Source organism: Epinephelus moara, chromosome 2, assembly GCF_006386435.1.
Source record: "Epinephelus moara isolate mb chromosome 2, YSFRI_EMoa_1.0, whole genome shotgun sequence".
In the NCBI taxonomy this organism is placed as follows: Eukaryota; Metazoa; Chordata; class Actinopteri; order Perciformes; family Serranidae; genus Epinephelus; species Epinephelus moara.
The window spans coordinates 43961913-43987057 of record NC_065507.1 but is presented as its reverse complement, the minus strand read 5'-3'; the positions used below and the strand labels follow the sequence as shown (position 1 = coordinate 43987057).

Sequence of the window (25145 nt, the reverse complement as noted above, 5' to 3'; positions counted from 1 at the left end):
TTTGTGTCCTTGGTAAATTTCCCTTGTGTTGGACTTGCAGTGTTTCTCAATTTGCATGTTTCCTGTATTGACAGTGTTTCTGCACAAGTGTTTTCAAAATGTTAAATGTGTTTGTTTGCTTTAGTTTGCCTTCTTTCTAAATTCTGCTATGTAATATGAAATGGTGAAGCTATTTCTTTCTTTTTCTTGTGTTTGTCTATCTTTTGTTTAGTTTCTAAGGTCGCAGTGCATTGAGGTCTCTGAGCCATCATACAAATGTTCTTTAAACTTAAACTTTAACCACCCTGCAGCCAATCACAGTCCTATGAACAAATGGAAACCAATGTTCATACTATTAGGGCTGGGTTCTGATAGGCAGTTCCATATTGGACCTGGTTCTCTGTTAGGAAATATCAGGAATAACCAATAAATCTATTTTTTTACTAGTGAACATATCAATATCTCAACATCTAAAAAAAAGACTGATGTTCAATCTTTGCGTTTAAGATATTCATTAAGTTAATTACTTGCTATTGGTAATAGGCAAATTTAAACTCAATTCAAAGGGATTCAGATTCAATATGTGGATTCAATGCTGGATTCCTGCAAAGAATCATTGTAACACTGGTGTAACTCTCAGTAAAATAAACTGAAACTTGAAAAGTCAAATGGAGCCGTTGACACTAAGCTTTGAACACAGCCACTGTGGAGGAAGCAGTAACTCTCCCTGCCCAAAAGGTCCTATCCTATCAAAGAGTGAAAACTGACTAACAGTCTATTGGTAGTACTTCGTATTACAAACATTTGATGATTCAAAATTTTATGTGAATTCTTTGTGCAGGAAAGATGGGGTGTGTGTGTGTGTGTGGGGGGGGGGTATTTCAGTATAAAAGCTTGAATGGACATTCAAGTGTTTTCAATTCATCCCCACACGAAATCAGAAAGGTGTGGAGGTAAACAAAGCCAAGTTATTGAGCTCAAGAGGTAGAGACTAACATGGTGAATCATTTATGTACATATTAACACAGTGCTGCTGTGATGAAATCATTAACAACAATAACAAAGAAAGGCTTATCCTTTGATATATCTACAACTCTGCTGTACACACAAGATACAGTTAACATGACTGTGTATTCTGTGAATCATTACAGGATTTGTTGTCCTCTACACATCCCAGTTGCAGGGTAAAAATCAAGAAAATATATACATTTGTATGCAAGTTTTAAAAATAAAATTAACTTCACAGCCTTAAAAATGTGTAGGCTAATACAATTTCTATACAGTGTCACTGTTTTTTCAGGTTGGTGTTTTAAATTTGCCTCTCTATTTAACATATATACATAATCATACTTTGAGGTGTGAGAAGAATGCATGCCATAGAACACAAGAACAGGAATAAAAAGCAATTCTAAAAATATATTAAATAATTTACTTCAATGCTCTTTTTTTCTGGAGACAGTGTACATGTATGAGGGATAGGAGCACACCTTAGCACTGGATTGCCATTTAGAAAAACCCACATAGATGAGACTATGCCATCAGTTATACATCAATCATATGCTACTTGTTTCCATTCTAGGATCTGCTTGAATGCAATCCATGAGGAAAAGGTTGTTCAATAGTATGTGCTGAGACAGAACAAAGACTAAACACCCTTAAAGAATGATATTGCTGATTAGACTGCTTCTTTGCCTCGGTATGTTTTCTTTTAATTTTGAAATTGTCTTGATAACACAATGACAGTTTCCGATTTGTCCTTACAGTCCAAAGACGAACAAGTACAAGACCAACCATACAACCACATAGGTTTGAAGCAAACCCTGATTTAAATCCAGTTGACTAACCACTAATCTAAAAGTGAAAGCCAAAGTGAGCCATCAGGAATGTACATGAGTACATTTCACAGTAACCACAGTGGGTCCAAGTAGGAAGTAGCTTGAAACCAAATGGCTAGTCTCATGACTTCCAACACTAGCTTTGGAAAAACACAGGAACAATTTTGTAGATGTCCAAATAAGTGCTTCAGATAACATGGCTGAAGTGTGGACTTGTGTAAGTGTGTCTGATCGGTCATGGGGTTGTCCCACCAATGCTGTTGGAAAGCTGTGTCACAGTTAAGAACCAAATAGGGTATTTAGGGAGGAAGGGAGGGGAAAATTGCAACACAGGTTCCCTGCACAAATCAGATCAGAGACATGGCCATTCTTTGTCAATAAAAGCATCTCATGGCCACTAGCCAACATTACGCTCCACAATCTAACTGTTGAGTTGAGTAACTATTTAAAGTGTTTTAATAAACATCAGATGCTACAAAACAATTGTGAAACGGAGCAAATTTTTTTTGACACTAGAAAGGCCAACAGGCTGTAGAGGTTATCATTCAACTTCATTTAAGTGCAGTGAGCAATTCAAATAAAGGTCATGGGGGAACACTGGAAAGCTGATATCTTTTAGTTCAGTGCAGTTTCCACAGTCCTGAATCTTTATCTTCCTACTCTTTGGGATGGAATTTGCTCTGTTTGGATGAGTGCATAAATAGTTACCTTACTGTCCATGCAGTGAAGTTAGGAGGCACACAAGTGGACAGCACACATTCATCATTCATGAAACGAAAGGATTGTTTAGCCATACGCTAGTATTAAAGTGAATATCAGCATACAAGAAAGGGGCAGGAGTAGCACTGTAGAATTTCCTGTTCTGCTGCTGCTCAGTAGAGGAAGCGACTGTAAGCTTCATGAAGTCAGATGAGTTGTGTGGTCTTGTTTAGTAGCAGGGTGTAGTACGAGGATAGCTTTTAGTCTGATCCCTTTTTAACCTATTTCCTATTCACAGGAAAATTCAGTTGTTTTTCATGTAACATGCAAGTGAACATTTAAACCCTCATCTTCAAGACCCAATTATCTCAACAACAAAACACAATTCAAACCCAAACAGATTCAATTTCAATTTAGTACAGCAGCAGTATGCTAACCTATGCCCATCATGACTCCAGACACAAATAAAACTGCTGTTGGCCTTTTCAGGGGATACTTGACCCTCTCCACTACCACTGACTGAGGAAGCTTTACATACTGGGACAGGATCAACTAAATATTACAAACAATATTTGTGAACTAATATTGAGGGGCCTCATGTATGAACGTCTGCACACATTCATCACTGAAATCATGTGCAAAATAGCATACACATGCATAATTGTACTCACTCTAATACATGTAGGCTACATTATACATCTATGTAAAACTTCACATATACCTAACAGTAATTACAGCCCTGTATGCATGTCCTCTTTACGACGCCAAACATTTGTGGATTTGTGTATACTCCTCCTCCACAATCATTAATAGTTGATATATCCAAGGCTGCAATCTAGTTTAATTCCATTAATTTGTTTATTTTTACCTCCATTATATTTTATATAAACAGAGAAAAGTGCTATGTTATGGGCGTGTAAGTAAATGACAGAGACTTTGCTGACTGTGAACTGATTAGATGTGCATTCTACATGGAAAGATTCCACCATGAGGAGATGACAAACTATGAAAAGTAAGAAGGAGAAAGAATAACAGGTAAGACCTCAAGTGGGTATGTGCCTCTTACATTTTGCCATACTGACATCATGTACATATACTGTATCAGTCAAAAGTAATCATGCATATTATGCATGAAATTAATATGTTTAAACACTGTTGCTACTGTTTTAAGTTGAATCTATCCACATTTGACCCCCAACTGGCAGAAGAACTCTTAAACAGAAACACAGCCCTGCCTGCTTAACCTCTTCTACAGTTGTAATGGCTAATGTGTAGAGAGATTGCAAACACTTAAGTACTTCAAACAAAGTACCTGTCATATCATCTAATAGTGTCTGAATCTCTAACCACGCCTTTCCTACAGCTGAATCGTAGGTGGGCTGTATCCAACATTTCTAAGAAATTCACGTTATAACAACAAAGAAGCACATAACACACCTCTTCCTACCTGGACGCGTCGTAAATGAGCAAGCGAGCGAACATCACATTTTTTCAGTATTTCCCAATGAGGACGTTTTATCCTGCTCCATGTGTCAGTCAACAGGCTAAACAACATGTTTGTTTGTAGAAAAAGCGCTCGCCCTGACTATTTTGGCAAAGTTTCATGCACCTTCAACCTATTGTCAGAGCACGCTCAGGGCTCTATTGGCTTCCTGAATGTTGTCACTCGTAGTATGCCTGGACACTTTTTCCCCACTCCATTGACCAGAGTCCGCTCACTTGCTGTATGACAGGAAGAGGTGTAAGCTTTGGAGATAGGGAGGCAGTGTGATTCATTTAGGTGGAGGCTGTGATGGTAGACTCTTCACCCTACCCTCAAGTGAAGCCCTATGGAACAAGCAACAACAGATACACTGAGCAAACTAGTTTGTCTGAAACACAATGAACCCCTAAAATGTGGCCTGGTATGTCCATGTCCATCCAGATACATAAGTGTAATGTAAAAAATGTGCAGACAGGTAACGCTTCATAAATTCCAAACTTTGCAATTTTGCCCACAATCTTAATATTTATGTATCATTTATACATGAGGCTCCTGATCTTTGGCAAACTAATTGTTACATAAGTAAAAACTATGGCCAAACGTGCAAGAGTACAGGAGGATACAAGGGTACATGCCTGTGATAACTAATTTTTAATGAATTAAATATCAGTGTTCCCAAGGGTATGTGGAGCTTTCAGTTAATCCTGCCAACACAATTACAATCAATTGTCTGAATATGAAGCAAAGTCTGATTCAATTTACCAGTGCAGAGGAGAAGGTGGCTGTGAGAAGCAGAGTAGCCTGATTGCATGGGAAATGTATCAGTTTGTATTACAGAAATGTTAAAATAGACATCTTTTTTCAAATGTATATTAATATATATAGCAAAACAAATGTACAATAACTGTTAAATGATATCTTTCAGGAAGTAATTAGGTGAATTAGTTTAAAACATTCAGATTTGGTCTACAGAGCATTTGTCTCATTCATTTGCATACCAAACCCCTCTAACTCACTCCCATAAAGCCATGATCAGTGGATTTCTCTTCATTTGTTTCAGATTTCAGCATATACACAGCAGACCTGTGAGTCCTGCTCTCCAGTGAAGTGCTACGTAGATGAAAGAAGATGTTGACAGGCGTTCTTGTTCCCAGTTTAGCAGCTTGTCAGTTGGGAAAGACGATGATACACTGTAGCAGCTATTCCCACACCAGTGGAGACGGGGGCATTTCAGAGGGCTGAGCCACTGTGGAACTGTTCAAAAAGAGGCCAACAAGTGGCTCAAGTTAATATTAGCTATTAATTTCTCTATTAGCTCTAGACATTTGTTGAGATTATGGTATGTTCATCAAATGTTAAAAGTTTGTTTTAAGAGAGGCTAATAATTCTCCAAATATATGGGAAAATACAATTATCAAAATGAAATGGTCTTAAAGTTTTAAAACTGTAAAACAATTAGATCATGCAGTTAGGACACTGGTAACTAGAGACTGACATGTTGGAAGTTTTAAAATGTACTTGCAGCAGCAGGAAAAATTTTTTCAAAGGAGTTCAGAGATTTTCACTCCAACACTCATTTGTCATTTTATCTGGATTCAGAAAACACTGTTACGTGCAAAGGGTATGTGGCTCCTTGGCCTAGCTTAGCAAAAAGCAAGGAAACTGCAAGCCTAGCTCCATCATCTTCCTACAGCTCTGAACCTGTCTGATTTACATATTGTATCTTTTCTTATCAACACATACAGAATGCTTAGGTTTAAGACTTTTCATACTGTTGGATGTTAATGAGCCTCCTACCTGATAAAGCTTTTAAATGCAGCTGATTGAGGGTTAATGCAGAGTGGCACTCGACTCCCCTTTTGCTGTTCCAAAATGAACTGATGGATGATCTCTGTGGGAGGAAAACAGACAAGCAGAGAAACATCAGTAAACAAATTCTGGTTCTTTGATGTCTTACTTATTGTAACCTTAACTCACAAGTTGTCTTTCTCACATTTCTGTGTAGCTACTATCTTTGCTTGCTTGCTGTCTGATCAACTGTTGGCAGCAGTAACATGCAAAGAAGCATAGCAATGTGCCAACAAAGGCAAGGAAGTCAAGCAAGAAAACAATCCACTTTGAAAAGGTATTATGAGGAAGGAAATGCATTCAACACACTGTTAGAATTTAGGGATTTCACAAAACCTGGATTAGAATACAGATGTATTCATGTGGATGTGAATGTGGACCAGAACTAGGATGAGAAGGTATAACTCTCGCAACACTAGTAGTATACAGAGCAACTGATTCATCCTAAAGTTGTTGTGCGTATTCCAAGTGTTGCTGGAGCTTTACCTCTGCAGACTTTCTGTGCAAGAGATCTCTGCTTCTACAAAAGAACTAGAATGACAGGAGTCCCAGATCTAAATAGAAGTAAGAATGTTTCAACACTAAGGGTGGATATGGCCCTAAAATAATATCACAATATTTTAGGGTATTTTTGCGATAACGATGTTCTTGACGATATGACAAATAGTAAAAAAAAACTGTAAAAAAACAAAAAAAATATTGTTTAGGAAAACAGAATTTTAACAAAACACGTGATACAGTTTTATGTCAACCAAACAGTTTGCCTTCAAGTATTCAGTAAAAACTAAAATAAATTATCTCTTATTTCTTAAATTTGTAAACAACAACAATAACTCAGAGTGAGATTTAGATTCTGTGTACAATATAAATAGTTCAACAACATAAAATCTACCATGGATTACACATTCAAACAGTTCCCAAATATAAAAAATGTACCCTGGGATCTATATATAAATCAACAGGTGATTTCCTTCTCTTTTAGCAAAATCCTAGATGATTGGATTGATTTTTTTTTTTTCCCATCTGGACCTTTATGCTTTGTCATTTCTCCTTTAATCATCACGCTGTAACCTGTAACAGGCTGTTGTGCTACCATAACTATTGCACATTCACATATTTGTGGTTTATTGTTGAGCCATGAGCAGCATGTAGGTTTACATTACCAAAGGTTTACTTATTTGATTACACCGACTTACATGTGCGCATGGTGAGAGAGGAGAGGGAGAGACACTGTGCTGCTGGTGGTGGAGACACTGTTCCCTGTGGCTGTTCATAAAACATTCAGGACGGCACAGTATATATTACACTACTGAAGCTGCTCCTCTTTTTTTTACCTCAGTATGACGTCAATATGCCAACAAGCCAAAATATCGTAGTATCATGATATGAATGTTTCACGATATCAAAAAATATACCGGTATTATCGTGAACGAGATGATATGGCACACCCCTATTCGACACAGGTACAAATTTGAATGAAGAAGTTTATTGAAACACCTACAAACAACAGCATTTGAGACTTCAGAGGACTGCTGAGTGAGAAGCCTTCAGTTTCACTAGCAAAGACCACATCTGCTGATTGGCTTCTCTGTTGTACTGTCACAAATCCTTCCTAACCTCTTACTTATTCATTCATTCATTCATTCTATTTGCTTTTAAATGATATTAAGTCTCTTGACATTTCCTTTTTTTAAGATAATTTTTTGAGCGTTTTAGACTTTATTTGATGGGACAGTGGGGGGATAGGAGGGATGGCATGCGGCAGGGGGCCGCAGGTCAGAAAAGAACCTGCAGCCACTGCAGCAAGGACTCAGCCTATGTACATGGGGCACCTGCTGAGGTGACTGAGACACAATATAGTTACTAGCTACCCTGTTAAAATGTAATGAGTAACTTACTGAGTGTCAATGCAAGTTACATTTTGATTACTTTACTTCTTTTTTTTTTAATGATTATTTTTATTGAATGAGTGAGGGTATGCATCCAATACATTCCATGTTTCAATGTTAACTTATCATCACTTATCTTAAGAAATCAAGTTAGCAACTATACAGTCACTTGCAATCATCATTACAGATAACACTTCATCCCTACTCATATACATACATACTCATATACATAATTATCGGACACCCACACTCACCCACACAGCCACAGACATACAGACACACAGACACATAGACACACAAGGGCAACGAACAGGAAAGAACTGACACCAGACACAGGGTTCCCTTGATTCATGCAGGCTGGATGTGGTGATCCTGCAGCCTCCCTCAATCTACAGAGCTTCATAAACTGAGCTCCATATTTCGTTAAATTGTTTCTCTCTGTTACTGTCCTCCGACATTGTCCTCTGAAAGCTCAAATAATATTTCATTAATGCTTCCCATTTTTGAAGTGTAGGTGCTTCTAATGATGAAAAAAGAATCTGCCAGCCAGTTGAATACCTTACTTTCTCCACATTTTGGACGATACAAATCGTTGGTGAAAATACAGCTTTGGTGTTACAAGTTATAGAAATCCATCTTTCAATATTATCCCAAGTCTTTCTAGTTTCCTCGCAATACCAGAAGGAATGGATGAGGGAGTCACTCTGTGTGCCACATTTTAAACATCTATCTGAGGAGCTACTATCGAACTTATGAATTTTGTCTCTACTATAGTGTATTCTTGTCATTAATTTGTACTGAATTAAGCATAAATTTTCATTAGTGGTGATTTTATATGTGAGCTGTAGGCATTCCTTCCATTTTTTATTTGCATCTACCATACCAAGGTCTTTATTCCATTTATTATATATATTTTGTAGCAGTTCTTCATTGTTCTCAGTTTTGATAAGAATGTTATGTACAGCACCTATTAATTAGCCTGGTTCCGGACCATAGACCCCGCCCACTCAACTGAGTAGGCTTGCATCTCTGGTCTGGCATACTGCAATGAATTTGCGATTTATCTCGTCCAAACGCTGGACGGACCAATGAACGCCGGGGGTCTAGCGATTAGCCAATCAGCACCACGCTGATGTCAAGCTGTACGCCGGTGGGTAACTGGTGAGGATAGCAACAATGGCGACCGCTACAGATCCTACAGACCACATTGACGATGCTATCGAGGTATTTCACCACTACTCGCGTTAATGGAGGACCAAATTAAGGAAGCTGCTAAACTGGATTTAACGGCGATGCAGCTGGGCGTGCACGACGACGGAGACATTTTAAACGGGCAATGCTCGCTTGTTTTCGGCACCCCCGAGGGATGGATACTAATGACGTCAGATTCTGGGTGAGTCGTTGATCTCTACTGATTGGTTAGGGAAAAATCAAATTCCCTCCCCCTTGTAAATCGCCTTCAATGGAAGCCATGTCAGACTGAAGGTTCTGGGAGCTTCAGTCTGACACTCAGGCTACCTATTAATCGTCTTTTTTTTCTCTTTTATTTAGAATCTCCCCTATCTCAGTTGAGACCTTATTCCCAAGATCAAAATGACATGTTATCCAATTTTTCAGTTGCAAGTGCTTGAAAAATTCAGTGTCTTTTAGTTTATATTTATTCTTTAGTTCAGGAAATGAAAGTACTGAGTCATGATTCATAATATCCGATAGTTTATGAATTCCGCCTGTTATCCACGTCTCCCATTGTAGTTTTTTATTTTGAATAGTTATTGATGGATTGTTCCAGATTTGTATTTGTTTGGGGATTTCTATTTCTTGATTAAGTATTTTTGTCACCCTTTTCCAAGCATTTAATGTATTATTAATTATGACATTTGCTATTTTAGTTTTATGTTTGGAGAAAAGTGCTAAGAGTAAACTGTTAGGCTGTAACTGATCATTTTCAATATCTATCCATGGTTCTCCATTTCGATTATTAATTATACAGTCAATGTAAAACATTTGAGCTGCACTATGATAAAATTCCAAGTTCGGAAGATTCAGACCTCCCTCTTCTCGAGGATAATACAGTAGTTTTCTCTTAATTCTTGGAGTTGAATCTGAGGAGTGAATTTATTTCTTTAAAGCACTAAGGATTTTGGTGGGGTAATGGGTATTGTTTGAAATATATATAGGTATTTTGGCAGCCACATCATTTTAAAAAGGTTTATTCTTCCTATTAAATTAATCTTCATATCAGACCACTTTTGAATGTCTTGCTTAAAAAGAAAAAAAGAGAGAAATTGTCTTTATATAACTGTGATTTTTCTGCACTGATATAGCACCCAAGGTATTTAATATTCTTTGTTTGCACTTTAAATTGTTTTACATTTTCCAAGTTATTTATACTTTTGTCTAATATCAATAATTCCGTTTTTCCTACATTCATTTTATAGCCTGATAATTTTGAAAACTCTGTAATAATGTCCATTACATATGGGATGGAGGTGTTTATATCATTTAAGTACAGTAATAAATCATCAGGAAACAGACTAAGTTTATATTGCTTCTTACCAATAGTGATACCACTTATATTTTCTGATTTTTTGTGCTAAAGGTTCGATAGCAAGTGCAAACAAGGAGGGTGATAAAGGGCATCCTTGAGCTGTGCCTCTACTTAAGGGAAAGGGTTCTGAGAGAATTCCATTTGTGAATACTTGTGCCTTTGCTGACTTGTATAATGTTTTTATCAAATCATCATTTTAGTGGAAAGTCGAAGACTTCTAATACTTTATACAGATAGGACCATTCAATTCAGTCAAAGGCTTTCTCCACATCCACTGCCATTAATGTTAAATCTTTCTTGTGCTTTTTTGCATATTGTATTAAAGATAAGCATGCTCTGGTATTGGTTTTTAGGTCTCTGTTTTGTATGAATCCGGTTTGATTGTGATGAACAATTTTTGGTAAGATTTTTGTTAAGCTATTATTTAAGGCTTTAGTAATCTTTTTTTTTTGTCTCAGTTGATTAAAGTAATTTAGAACATGGCACTCTTAAATACTTGATTCTGATTGGTCAATCAACAAAATTCTGCGGTGTTTATTTCTTGAGGTATCACTGCTGCTCTGCTGCTCCGTTGCTGGGGACGCCATAGCAACGGCCTTACACTGAGGAGCATCAAAATCAGTTAACGTTAGTCCACACAGGCCAAATAGGATCGGAGTGGAAACAGAAATGTCCAATTGACCCTTCACTAAGTCCCGCCCCCAAACGCAGACTGGCCAATCATAACGTAGCATCGGGCCGGCTCAGATCAGGGTCCGACAACAACACAGCTGTGCTCTATTGACTCTAATGCAGTCGTTTCAGATTTCCTTCATTTTCAGGCTGGTTTTGTGGATTTGGAGCTAAATGTTGTGCCTGGGGCGTGTCGTGTATTAATGATACTCGTTACCTGGAGAGGTTGGAAAAAGATATACGTTTCTTCCCTGTTCCAAAATCAAACCCTGAAAAGTGTAGGGTTAGCCAACGTTAGCTAGCTGCTGAAGATATAGCCTACTGAATGTATACATATGCTGCTTTTGCTTTTTAATGATTATAACAGTGAAAAAAAGGCCGACTCTGCTGTACAGGAACCAGTGAAGGGAAGCAGGGAAACTTTGCTCATATTCAACCAGCTGTGTGTCAACGCATTGTGCACAGATGAACGTTGTTTGACTTCTTCCGCAGCCCTCCGACAGTCCAGCTGCCAGTCTGGGTGCTGGAAGCGGCACAGGGGTGAAGCTAAACACTGTTCATTTGCACACAATGTGTTACCTTGATTTCGTTACTGTGTCAGTCTGACATCCTGAATATATCCTTCAAATGCATATTGTAGAAATTTGAGAGTATTTCTCCAGGGAGTGCAGTTAGCGACAGTGGGAGCACCATGCCAGTCTAGCTCCGAAACCGAAAGTTTGTCAGACTTAGCAACAGTAACTAAGGGGGGCGGGCCTTAGCGAATATTAAGTATCATTAGGCTGCCGTTGCCATGGATACAGAGTACGTATTTCTTTGTGCGAATTTTGAATCAATAAAACGTGCTTTAATCATTAGTTTGTGTCACATCACTGAATGTTTTAGTAGTAAGCCATGTTCTAAGCGGGATAATGTATAGTGAGCCGGTGACAGTTGAAAAATAACTCCCAACAGGGGAATGGAAACCTGACGCGCAGCGGAGTTATTTTTCAACAGTCACCGTCTCACTATACATTATCTCTTACAGGTCTAAATTCAGAAGGCCTATCGCCTTCCCTACCTGGCTTTGGGATCACGGAGATAGTGGTAAGGTACATTGTTTGTGGAAGAGTTTAAAAAGAGGATTTATGTTTGTCCAAAATGTTGAGTAAAACTAGAGGGAGGCCATCCATTCCTGGAGCTTTTTTTTAAGGGAGAATTGTTAATAGCTGATTTCATTTCTATACAAGTGAAGTCCTTGTTGAGTTCCTCCTTTTGCTCCACTAATAAGCTCTTCAAATTAAGTGATTTAAGGAAGGGGAGAGGGTCCTGATCTTTTCATTTCCATAAAACAGGAAAAATTCGTCATTAATGATCTGATTATTTGTGTAAACTGAATCTAATATTTTATTTTTTTTTAATCTATAGGTTGTCTCTTTAGAACTTTTTTGACTAATGATGTTAACTGTTTACCTGATTTATTTGCAGAGATGTAATTAAGTTTGTTAGAGTTATGTCTAAAGTCATTAGCTTTCTTAAGTAATAGGCTGTCCAGCTTCAATTTAAGTTCTTGTAATTCGACTAACATTCTATTATTGACTTACCTCTTGTGTTTTTTCTCTGAATTATTTATATGCTCCTTCAAAGTATTTATTTCCTTATCTAAATCTGCTGTCTTTTTTGCGGCAAACCCTAACATTATTCCTCTAACGTTTTCTTTAAATGCATCCCAAATTATACCCATTTCTGGCCTGTCCTGGGAGTCCACCCCATTAACACTGATTTGAATAAATAAATCAATATGCATTTTAATGTACGTCAAAAATTCTGTATCCATTAAGTATTTTATGTTCATTCTCTGTGTCCTGTAGGTCAATGCATATTGTTTTGGTGACATAGTGCATGTAACGATGGCATGATCCGATATTATAATGTCGTTAATTTTACTCGATAATACCCTGTCCAGGCCTGTCTTAGATATAAATAAGTAGTCTATTCGACAATAACTATTTTGGGAGTGTGAAAAATATGTATAAACTATTGTATTAGGATGTAAGGTTCTCCATATACTGTATCCTGTAATATGTTGACAGCAAGAAATTTCAGGAGTTTTTTTGGTAAATTAATTTTCCTATTTTTGTTTGAACTATCATAAAAACTGAATATGTTGTTCAGGTCTCCCCCAAATATGATCACTCTTGTTGGAGAGCTGTCTAATATGCTTTGAATTTTACTTAAAAATTACATATCTGAGATTGGAGGTTTATAGATATTAGTAAGAGTGTAACAACAACATTTCACACTTAATTATTAGGAATCAACCATAGATATCTGCATGTAAGGAAACCAATTTAAATGGTATCGTCTTATTAATTAATATGCCCACGCCTCTGCTCCTAGAAGTAAATGCCGCTTCAAAGGCTTCCTCCACCCATTGCCTCCTGAGGTATTCTATTTGCCCTGCTTTGAAGTGAAGTTCCTGAAGGAATACAATATCGGAGGATCGTTTCCCTAAGTGATATAAAACTTTATGTTTTTTTGTGCCTTCCTGTAATCCGTTCACATTCCAGGAAGCAACTTGATTGGAAGTGTTTGTACTGGATTTGTAATCATATTCTATATCGAGTCAAGAGTGACTGCTTACTGAAGGTGGAGCTGCAAAAATCACCAGAGACAAGGAAACCCAACATGAACTCAACATCAATAGATTTGTCTTCTAGAGACATGCTTTGCTAGAGCTATAAACCCCTACTCTATCTTGGCGTGCAAAGCAATGGTTAGATACCTGTTAACCTACAACATAACCCCCCCACACACACACACACACACACACACACACACACACACAAGCACATGCATCATACTCTCTATATAACTGGAACATAACACCTCCTCTCTCACACAAACTTATCAACCCTTATATATGCACATTTTTGCATTATATTCTAACGAATAAACAAAAACTTGTATACAGATTCAACAGAAAATTCCCCATGATTAATAAATTACTCTAGTAGTCATAATTCACAAGTCTTATAGGGGTAATCAAGGTAGCCAACCAGATAAAGAAAAGAAACCAAAGAAGCAAAACAAATAACAAAAACACAGTCCCTCTTAGAGTCCTGCTCACTTTAAATATGAAAGGAGGAATCTAAAGCCCTATTCGCACGGGATTAGTATTACCTGGGGACGTCTGGTAATTTGTAAATTACCCCCCCACATCTGTGTTTCTTGCGGTGCATTCTCACGGGATAAGCGAAGTCTGTATTTTACTCGAATTTACTGACATTACGGCCCGGATATGATGACAGTATCGCCAGGACAACATAATTTGTGCTTTCCAAAACCCTTAACAGTATCGCCAGGACAACATAATTTGTGCTTTCCAAAACCCTTATACATCACTGTTAAAAGCTTTTGTTNCATGTATAGGTCCTGTTTGTGCATGTGTGTGTTCGGACCTGTGTGTAATTGACAAACAGAGTGAAAAAATTGAATTTCCCCTTGGGGATTAATAAAGTATATAAAATTAAAAAAATTAAAAAATTAAAATTATGTTGTAACAACGCTATTGTTAGGGTCTCGTTAGGTTTAGGCACAAAAACCACTTGGTTAGGTTTATGGAAAGCTTATGGTTTGTGTTAAAATGACTTTTAACGTGGTATGTGTTAGTCGTCATGGCAACAGTAAATAAAATGTCAAAGCAGCAACGGGACTTCGGAACAGTGGGCAGTTGTTGTCGGGATAACGGGCCGTCAGGGTGTTTGTATTAAGCCTGCTGAAAGATAGAAAAATGTTCCTTACCGCATGCTGCTACGCATGTCATCCATCTCAGTATCTTCCGAAATTTCACTCTTCTGAGCTTGCTGTTTCTGCGAATGGGTCTCCATACTGTGTACCGAGATGATGAGACTCCTGCATTTGCACCTAAAATGCTGTCAAAACTGTCATTCATAATTTCCACCGCAGCCTCCATAATTCAACCGGGAAAAGAGGTAGAAAAAAGGCGCGCAATAAAAACAACAACAACCCCCCAATCACTGAAATGCAGATTCGCACGGGACTAATATTATCACGGGACGTCTGTGTTTGGCGAAATATAGTAGGTAATTTGCGGTGGAATTTTTACTTTACAAATTACAGACATGCCGCATTCGCACAGGATTAAGATCACAGACATCCTCCGCAATTATTACAAATTACCAGAGGTCCCCGAGTAATACTAATCATGTGCGAATAGGGCTTAAGTCTCTGCTGTTCTTAATTGACATTAAGAGATTTAAATTCAAACAAACATAATTCAACCTTTAACAGAAACAAGACAAAGAGGTTAAGTGACCAGCAAACTAATTACATAAAAATATTTTTTTATATAGGCAATACCCTAAAGCCATTAATCTATTATAGCAAATCAAGTAGGCTAGGCTCCCTTTCATGTTTCCATACTTCTTTCCCTAAACCACAAAAGAAAAAGGGGAAAAAGGAAAAGGTAATTATGCTGTTAGAAAAAAGAGAAGAAAAAAAATATATATATACAGGGATAACTAGTGAAAAGAAAGGTTTCTAAGTAGCATCCTACCAACTAAAGGGCTGAGAGAGAGAGAGAGAGAGAGAGAGAGAGAGAGAGAGAGAGAGAGAGAGAGAGAAGCCTCCCCCCATCCCGTCTCATCCCATCAAGCCCCTCAGACATCTCCCAACCAAAAAATGAAAATTCAGCCATTATCTACTCACCCATATGCCGAGGGAGGTTCAGGTGAAGTTTTAGAGTCCTCACATCCCTTGCGGAGATGGGGCTAGCAACAAAACTCCACCTAATGGAGGCTTATGGCGCCCCAGATTAAAACGTCCAAAAAAATAATTGAAACAACAGAATATCTCCATACTGCTCGTGCGTAGTGATCCTTAGTGTCCTGAAGCCCCAACATAAAAAGTTGTTTGGAAAAACGTCATTTAAACTCTGTTTTCAGCCTCATTGTAGCCTGTAGCTCTAACTGCTTCTGTGTACACTGAGCTCACGTGTGCGTGTTTGCGTGCAAGACCAGCGAAAGCACGTGAACACACATGAAGGCTGTGCCGATGTCTAGCGGTCTCGCGCAAGCGCACACACTTGAGCTCGGTCTACATAGAGGCAGTTAGAGCTACAGGCTACAATGAGGCTAAAAACAGAGTTTAAATGACGTTTTTCCAAACAACTTTTTATGTCGGATCACTACGCACAAGCAGTATGGAGATATTCTATTGTTTCAATTATGTGTTTTTTGGATGTTTCAATCTGGGGCGCCCAGCCTCCATTAGGTGGAGTTTTGTGGCTAGCCCCATCTCTGCAAGGGATGTGAGGACTCTAAAACTTCACCTGAGCCCCCCTTTGCATATGGGTGAGTAGATAATGGCTGAATTTTCATTTTTGGGTGCACTATTCCTTTAAGTGCGTGTATGCATGAATCAGTCCACAATTCTTATCAGTTCATACCGACCCTTGTCTTGACTCAGTCTTTGAGATCCCCTTACGTAATCAGTCATTTAATGGATTGAGTATTTTCGTTTCAACTCAACCTTGGCCTCTTCCAAGGATCTGATCTGCCGGGTGTCGCATATAGGTCTTGATATTCAGCCGGTGTAGTTGTTGTCTGAAGCTGTGCAGACATATCCGGCACCACTGTGAGATTGCACCCATCTTGTTTCTCTCTGGTCATTTCCAAAATCTGCAGTTTCTTCTGAAAATGATGTAATCTTAATATAATAGCCCTTTGCATTGTCTTTAGTTGGTCCAACGTGGTGCGCTTTCTCAAAATCCTCTTAAAAGATTTTAACCAAGAAGGCAATCATTGGCACTCCCTTTTCTTGTCTCTCTGAAACATTCAGAAGTCTCAAATTGTTTTGATGGTGTCTGTTTTCCAACTGATCAGTAGCATGCTGAAGTTTCCTCTCCAGTTCAGAGACGCGACTTTCCTGGGAGTCTAACTTAACTCCTTGGTCATGCATTTCGCCCATCAAGCTCTCCACTTTTGTGTCGAGAGCATCCACTCTCTGAACTACGGAGTGTAGTTCAGAGAGTCTACAGTTTCTTGTAGAGCACATTCCCGGTGCGATTGAAGATCCAGAGCCAGAGGGCTCCGCCACGGAAAGCAAGAAGGGGAAAGCCCCTGCCAAAAAACACGTGGCGAAGTCCACTTACACTCCCCGGAAGAAGGGGAAATTGTCTTCCACTCAGGCGTTTGTTTGGGTCCATGTCATTGGTCCGACAGCCCATTGGTCCGACATCCCATTAGTCCGACGGTCCGCGGTGCTGAACGGCTCCCGGTGGGCGTATTTCTGCCTTGATGGTGCGCCGCGACCGGCTCTGGGTCAGCTGGGAAAGGCTTGAGGTGAAGCAGGCTCACGATTTATGTGTTTGTCACTTTCTTTTTCATTTTAAGCCACACCATGATCTTTTCCTAACCCTAACCAAGTGGTTTTTGTGCCTAAACCTAACCAGACCTTAACCACAGGGCATCATGATGATTTTGTAACGGACTTCGGAACAATGGGTTTAATATGGTCGGAACAATGGGATGTCGGACCAATGAGCTGTCGGACCAATGGGCAGCTCCCGTTTGTTCAGCCGAATGATGAACTGTTGTCGGCTCTGTCTGATATTGAATCCTAAGCGTGAATAATCATCTTGTTGTGCTTGAATCCACCTCAGCAGGCTCCACTTCCGCTTTCCCTCCGCGTGGGGAACCCTCGACGTCATCGGCCGAGCCCCTGTCCTTGCCCCGGAGGACTCTGGGAACTGCAGTTCCTGCGCCAACTACGGGTGTGCCGTTCCTGTCCCCAGCTGGGGCTATTCCTGATGCTCTCAGGAACCAGATTATCGCAGGTATGCAGCTCAGTTCTTGATTTTCTTTTTTTTTTTTTTTATTGCCATGTTTGCATTTTAATCTGATTGCTCTATGCTTTCTTGTTTTTATTAGGGCAGGACGTTAATCTGGTCAATATTTTGACACATCAGATAAACGGATAGTGGACTGCGGTGACTTCTCTATCTTTTTAAAGGATAATGACCCTAGACTGACAAAATCACTGACACTAGCCGAGTTCAATGTGGCTTTTGGTGTCTTTAGAGACAATATTTGTGAAGCCTTTCCTGAAGGCAGACAAGAGCTGGACACGTACCTTGCTATTATCTCTGATTTGGCTATGTCTTATGGAGGGACTCTTTTCTACGAGTACCACAAGAGTTTGTCATCTAAATCCGCTATGTACATCCAGAAATTTAATCAACGGATAGACTGGTTAGTTGTAGATCTAGCTTTAATAAGCAGACACTTCACCGGACATCAAGCCTCATCATGCTCTATTTGCGGATCATTTAGCCACGGCCCCACTCTATGTGATAAGACTGCGTTTCAGGCCAATACTCCTCGGCTCCAAGCTACGGGTCCTGCCGCAAGTAAATCTCAGGTGCCTTATTTACCTGTTAAAAATACTCCTATATGTATCAATTTTAACGAAAATGTCTGTACTTACCGCAACTGTAAATATTTGCATATTTGCAGCTGGTGCGCAGACAGCCACCCGAGATCTGTGTGCCCAAGACGGGTGCGTCCTGCAAAATCAGAGAAATAAATTCTGCTCAAGCTCATCCCTCCACGCCTGTGAATGTCCCGGCTCTCTCTAAGGCTCTCAGAAATCATCCTATCAGATCTTTTGTCAATTATCTAATAACTGGACTTGTTCAGGGGTTTTTAGCCGGCCTTTGTTGGCTTCCTAAGACATCTGTGTGTAAAAATCAGCAATCAGCGTTTAAGGAGCCTAAGGTTGTAGACGAGCTGCTCGAGAAGGAGATTAAGAAAGGGTTCATGATAGGTCCATTTTCCAAACCTCCTTTTAGTCCGTTCAGGGTCAGCCCCATAGGTGTAGCTACTCGCAAATACTTGGGGAAAAAACGTCTTGAAACGTCATAGATTCGTCCACTCCTCATAATGGTCCTGTTCCGAGTAATAATAGCCTTTTTCCTCTCGCTCCATTTTCTCTGTTCTATGCTACGGTTGACAATGTGATTCAAATGATTAAAGGATAACTTTGGTATTTTTCAACCTGGGCCCTATTTCCCCATGTGTATGTGTGCGTATGATTCATAGGTACAACTCGTTCTAAAATTGGTTCAGTATTGAGGGAGGCGGATGCAGCTGGGAGCTGCGAAACGAGCTAAAACGGTAACAGGGGCAAATGCATCCCGTATAAGTTTGCGCATTAAAAGTGTTTTCGCCACTGACCGGTTCAGATCGGCAGTGTTATCTCTGTAAATAGAATAGTAAACGTTTCCCTTACCTCTGGGCTGTGTGTGACGTCATCTCGCGAGAGCTTTGCTCTACTGTNTCTTCTGGCAACAAGCAAAGCTCTCGCGAGATGACATCACAGCCCAGAGCAAGTGAAGGGTAAGGGAAACGTTTACTATGCTATTTACAGAGATTACACTGGCGATCTGAACCAGTCAGTGGCGAAAAAAGCACTTTTAATGCACAAACTTACACGGGACGCATTTGCCCCCATTACCGTTGTAGCTCGTTTTGCGGCTCCCGGCTGCATCCGCCTCCCTCAATACTGAACCAATTTTAGAACGAGTTGTGCCAATGAATTATACGCATACATACACATATCCTTTAAATCTGCAGGGCAAGGTGCTTGGCTAGGGAAAGCTGGAATTACTAATGCTTTTAAAGTGATGCCGCTCCATCCCTCCCAGTGGCATCTTTTTGGCATCAAGTGGCGCTCCAAGTTTTATTTCGCAGTTAAATTAACCTTCGGATGCCGAAACAGCCCTCGCATATTTGACACACTATCGGAGGCTTTATGCTGGATTTTGTATAATACCTATAAAATACCATTTGTCCTGCATCTCCTAGACGATTTCCTAGTGGTCGATTTTCCATCTTCGCCCCCAGCTCGTTGCATATCAACTGTCAGAAATGTTTTTTCATCTCTCGGAGTGCCCCTATCCGAAGAAAAAACTGTCGGTCCCAGTACGTGCATCAAGTTTTTAGGTATCATGTTAGACAGTGTACTAATGCAAGCCTCTCTCCCTGAAGAGAAATTGTGTCGCATTAGGGATATTTTAAAATCATTCTCCTCAGCTGCTTCAGTTTCAAAAAGGGATCTTCTCTCTGTTGGGCCATCATAATTTTGCTATGAGAATTATCCCTCAAGGGCGTGCGTTTGTGTCCAATTTTGCTATGAGAATTATCCCTCAAGGGCGTGCGTTTGTGTCCCTATTGCTTGACCTGTCAAAAACGGTTAAAAATCTTCAGGATATGATAATATTAGATCAAGGGTGCCTGTCTGATATTCGGTTTTGGTCCTTCTTTTTAGATTAGTGCAACGGCATTTCTTTTTTTTATAACGCATCAGAAACATCCGCTTCGATTGAGTTCTTCACGACAAAAAACCTTTTGTCGGTTTTGGGGGTTTCTTCAAGGGGGAATGGTTTTCTGCAGCTTGGCCTGAGGAAATGCTCAATTTACCTTCAGACTGCAAATCAACAGCGTTATTTGAACTGTACCCAATTGTTGTGGCTTCCTTATTGTGGGGCAGCAAATGGTCTCGGAAACAGATTGTAGTCTTGTGCGATAATGAAGCTGCTGGTAACATGATTAACAAGGGGCGCTCCAAGACGCCCACAATTAATCGTTTTCTTAGACGCCTCACCTGGACATGCGTGACAGGTAATTTTTTAATGTGTGCTGTCTATATTCCTGGTCATGACAACAGTGTAGCTGATGCTCTCTCTCGTTTTAAATTTCAGAAATTCAAAACCCTGTGTCCAAACGGCAAGCCCAGTGGCCTGTCCCTCCGTTCTCTCAAGTCATTCTAGATTAGGATGCAAAGGCCCTCTGCCCTCTCTGCTAAATTCTGCTGCCAAATACATGAGGAAAGGTCTATCAAAGAACACATTAAAAACTTATGATTCTGGTTGGTGGTTTTTCTCTTCTTCCTGTGCTCGTTTTGCTTGCCCACCCTTGCCAGTCAATATTCCCTTCGTTTGCGCATTTATAGTCCACTCTTTTGAGTCCCGTAAGTTGCAGCCTCTCTCCATTAAAGCTATGATAGCCGGCATTCAATTTCATCTTCATTGTCAAGATCCTTCAGTCTGTAGCCTGTTAACGCATCCCAGCATTTGCCTGCTTCTCAACGGCCTCAAAAAAGAGCGACCTCCAGGCAATGATAAACGCTTACCTCTCACTATCTCCTTGGTGCACAGAATGATTTCAAAGTTAAGATCCGGGCTGTTCACTCCTAATGTTAACAAATGTTGGAAGCTGTTCTTTTAATGGCGTTTTATGGTTTCATGAGGTGTGGGGAGTTCACCACTCGGTCTCTTTCTTTCAACCCTCTGCACAACCTCTGTTTTTCTGATTAGGGTCCTGGCAGCTAAGCTGCCTGGACACTATTGTAATCCTAGGTATTCTTCTTCTTCTTTCTTCTTCTTCTTCCGAGGAAATCAGACTTCCCATGGGTGAAAACTCACCAAACTTTGCACAAAGGTCCAGTCTCATGCCAGATATCCTCAGCTGTAAACTCAAGCCAATAGTCCTGATGGTGGCACTACAGCAAGTGTCTAAAGTTCAAAAATTGGAAAATTCATAACAAATCAACCATACATGCTACAACTTCACAACTTTCATCAAACTGTAGCCCCAATACTGAAGAAACTTTTGTACACTTTAAGTGTACAAAAGTTTCCTATTAAAAATTATGAAGTTCATCACTCTGTTTTTTTCAGAAACTGTAAAACTTCTTAAACCTATCTCCTCCCACAATTTTTTCTCAGTTGACACCAAACTTGTTACAGAGCATCTTCAGACTGTCCTACAAAAACTATGTTTCTCAGATTTTTGATTTATCAAAAATTGAGCCTACAGTGCATCAAAATGTTTTACTGTAAACGGTACTGTAAACATATACATGCAAATTCTTGCTAAATAAATCTTCAATGTTCATGAAAAAAATGACAAAATTCTAGAGTCATGATAGATGATGTGTGGCAAATTTCAGAATTTTATCTCAAAAACTGAATTTTTGACAGCATTTTGAATTTTGCTCTAATGTGAACAATTGGAGTCAATGTAAAAATGGCAATTTCAAACATCAGTTTTTCCACTTATGGAGCAAATCAATCATTGTTACAAACAAATTACCAACATCTCCATGCTGTCTAGATGCAATATGTGTATTTTCAGATTTTTGTCTTAATAACTGAATTTTTTACAGTGGTTTCAAATCTGCCTTACCATGCATGGCAAGGCTGCTTTCCTACACAACAGTGAATGGCTTACTGAATTTGTGAAGCCACTGTTGAGTTGCTACTTGCCAATTAGCTCAGAGCGGTAGATGACCGTCTTAGGTTCCAGAGGTTGCTCAACTGGTGCAGAATCCACATTGTAATGTAAACATCTTCTTGTGCTCCAGCTTATTGCTTAAAATTGCCTGAGCGTGACTGATCACTGTGCAGCATCTTCAAGTCTTTTTTCTGCTAGAAAATCTGCCTTCTCATGCTTGAAAATAAACCAAACTTTGCACAAAGATCCAGTGTCAATACTTCAGTGTGAAACCATCTGAGGCTTCTCACTTTGCACATAGCTCAACTAGTTAAACATCAGTTTTTCACTTATGAAGCAAATTAATCATTGTTAAAATGAATTACCAACATCTCCATGCTGTCTAGATGCAATATGTGTATTTTCAGATTTTTGTTTCGAAACTGAATTTTTTTACAGTGGTTTGAAATCTGCTTTTCCATGCATGGACCGCTGCTAAACCTGCACATCTGGCTTAGTCACTTTGTGAAGCTACACATGAATTGTCACTGACTAATTAACTCAGTGAGATAGAAATTGATTCTTAGTCTCAGAGGTTGTGAGTTCAAGCCTCAGCTGATGCAAAAGGCAGATTGTGTTGCTAAATTCCTAAATGCTAAATTCTTCTGCTTGTTGCTCAGAACTGCCTAAAAATGCCCGGACCTGACCCATCGCTGCGCAGCAGCTATAATTTAATATTAGAATCTGATCATTTCACCGTTTATTTAAAATATTCTAAGACAGATAGGATGAATAAAGGAACGCCTGTGGTGATTGCAAAAACTAATTCTGCTTTCTGTCCTTTCGCCTCCATGCTGAGCTACCTGACAACCCGACCTGCACCTCCGAGTGACCCGCTTTTCACCATTGATGGCAGCAAGCCCATGACCAGATCTTGGTTTTCCGCAAGGCTGCGTGAACTCTGCTCGAGTTGTGGGCTGTGTCCAGCGGTGTACACTGCTCACTCCCTCCAAATTGGGGCAGCTACAACTGCAGCGCTGCTCGTGCCCATGCCTTCCCTTAAGTCTCTGGGCCGATGGTCTTCGGCTGCTTACATCACATATATTCGCTTCAACAAAAATGAAACTCTGCAGGCTCAAAAAATCATGAGTGCTCATGCCCTGTAATCTGAAACAAATGTTCAGCTGCACATTATGGTTGTATCTGGTGGATTGCTGGGAAAGGGGGTTTGCTGCTAATTATCCTCTTAGGCTTAAATAGACTGACAGGGCTGATTCTATGGTAGATGCTCCACCATTCTCATAATTGGGCAGCGTCAGGCTCTGAATCTCAAGCTGTTGGGGTTCTTGCAGTTTTGGGGGTCTGCTATTCATTCCATGTAATGTCTGTCATGCAGATCATTTTCAGGGAATGAATATATTGACATAGAGCCTGACACCAATCTTGCTTCAGCCATGCTAAAACTATTCATGCTCTGCTTCAGTATGCAAATATTTATGCTCAATAAAAATGTTAAATTCAATCCAGAGTTGTCTGACTGAACTAAAGAAACCACAGGGTTCATTAGTTAAACCTTAGAAAATAATGTTATTCTGTTTTATGTCAGCTAAACTAACAGTAACTGTGCAAAAAGGGCTTGGTTTAGAAGATATATTATGATACAATAATATATTAAATTATAGCAATGGTCGGGGCCGGGCAATTTTTATGGGCTGAAATATGTGCCACCAGAAACTGAATTTGAATCATTTATATTTGAATTTGAATTTCTAAACTTGAATAATTGCATTGAAAAACTGAATTTGAATCACATAATTTCAAATTGTATTGTTAATTTGAATCATTGCATTGAAAAACTGAATCTGAATGGTATAATTTGAAATTGAATTTATTTCTATATATCTTCACATTCAGTTCTCACAATTCAAATTCAGTTCTCAAAATTCAATGTCAATTTACTGTGACAGACATCTGGGTAGTTTAAGGATGAAGGAAGATCAATCGAGCGCAGATACACAGGACTCCTCTTCGGCCAATCAGTACCTACGATTTTGAGCACGTAGGAAGAAGCGCTCGCCTTGATCCATAGACCATAGACAATAGGCTTGTTCGAGATGAACTGCGCCTCGCCTGAAAAGTAGACGAGAGCAGGCGGCCGCAGTGGGGGGCGGTGACAAAAAGCTGTGGTGAAGTCGGACAGTTTCCCGACAGTTTCCAGCAGCCTTCAGTCCATCCAGGGAGTCACAGACACACTTACATCCTGTCTGGAATGATGTCAATTCATTAAAAAAGTGATCATACCCATATATCAGTTTGTTTTCAGTCTCCAGTTGTTTTAATTATGATAGATAAATTTATTAAAATGCTTTACAGGTGATCTGTAGTTTATGTTCATGGTTTATCCTCCATTTGACATGAATTCTCCTTTAAATCAGCATCATATCAGTTTGACCTGTCCCCTCAACTACACAGGCTGAATAAACTGTGTTTGACTATAAGGTTAATATTTTCAGAGAAAAAAAAATACAAGACAACAGCTTTCATTAAGGCTCAGTCAGATACAGTCAGGGCTTCACATCTGATGTTATTTTAAGAATCCTCACATCCCACTGACCACAAGTCTCTGTGTTGCTAAATACTTCAATAATTAAACCGTCCAATATTAATATAGTACAGTAGACTCTATATAGTTTATGATGAATGTATTCAGTCTCTGACAACTAAACTTCACCATCAGTCACACAACATGTTTTCTGTTCACAGAATAAACCTTCAGATCAGACAAATACAATCTTAATCTCTAAAATTCAACAAAAATGAGTAGTTTATCTAAAACGTCATATTGTTGAGTCGACATCTGAACCAATCAGCTGTTAGATCAGGTGAGAGCCAGGCGGTGCAGTCGGTGGAGAGCAA

General features: G+C 39.4%; 2 protein-coding genes across 6 annotated transcripts in view; one reads left to right on the top strand and one right to left on the bottom strand.

Moving 5' to 3' along the window:
* The window catches only part of LOC126397432 (Na(+)/H(+) exchange regulatory cofactor NHE-RF3-like), a 268248-nt gene extending 249222 nt beyond the window's left edge, over window positions 1–19026 (top strand). The window contains exon 11 of one of the 2 annotated variants that reach the window (XM_050056262.1): window positions 17621–19026. The gene's annotated coding sequence lies outside the window, so the exon portion shown is untranslated. Of the gene's footprint in view, window positions 1–17617 lie in introns of both variants that reach the window. The other variant, XM_050056252.1, reaches the window with a different exon arrangement.
* The window catches only part of nlk2 (nemo-like kinase, type 2), a 176548-nt gene continuing 152371 nt past the window's right edge, over window positions 969–25145 (bottom strand). The window contains exons 10-12 of one of the 4 annotated variants that reach the window (XR_007570637.1): window positions 5794–5887; window positions 5080–5250; window positions 969–4340 (exon numbers count right to left, since the gene is read on the bottom strand). Coding sequence is in view for 3 of the 4 variants with exons in the window: in XM_050056040.1 (XP_049911997.1) it covers window positions 5196–5250; window positions 5794–5887 (149 nt within the window). In the remaining variant the exon portion in view is untranslated. Of the gene's footprint in view, window positions 5251–5793; window positions 5888–18441; window positions 18521–23950; window positions 24494–25145 lie in introns of those variants that run through there. The other 3 variants (XM_050056055.1, XM_050056040.1, XM_050056061.1) reach the window with 3 other exon arrangements.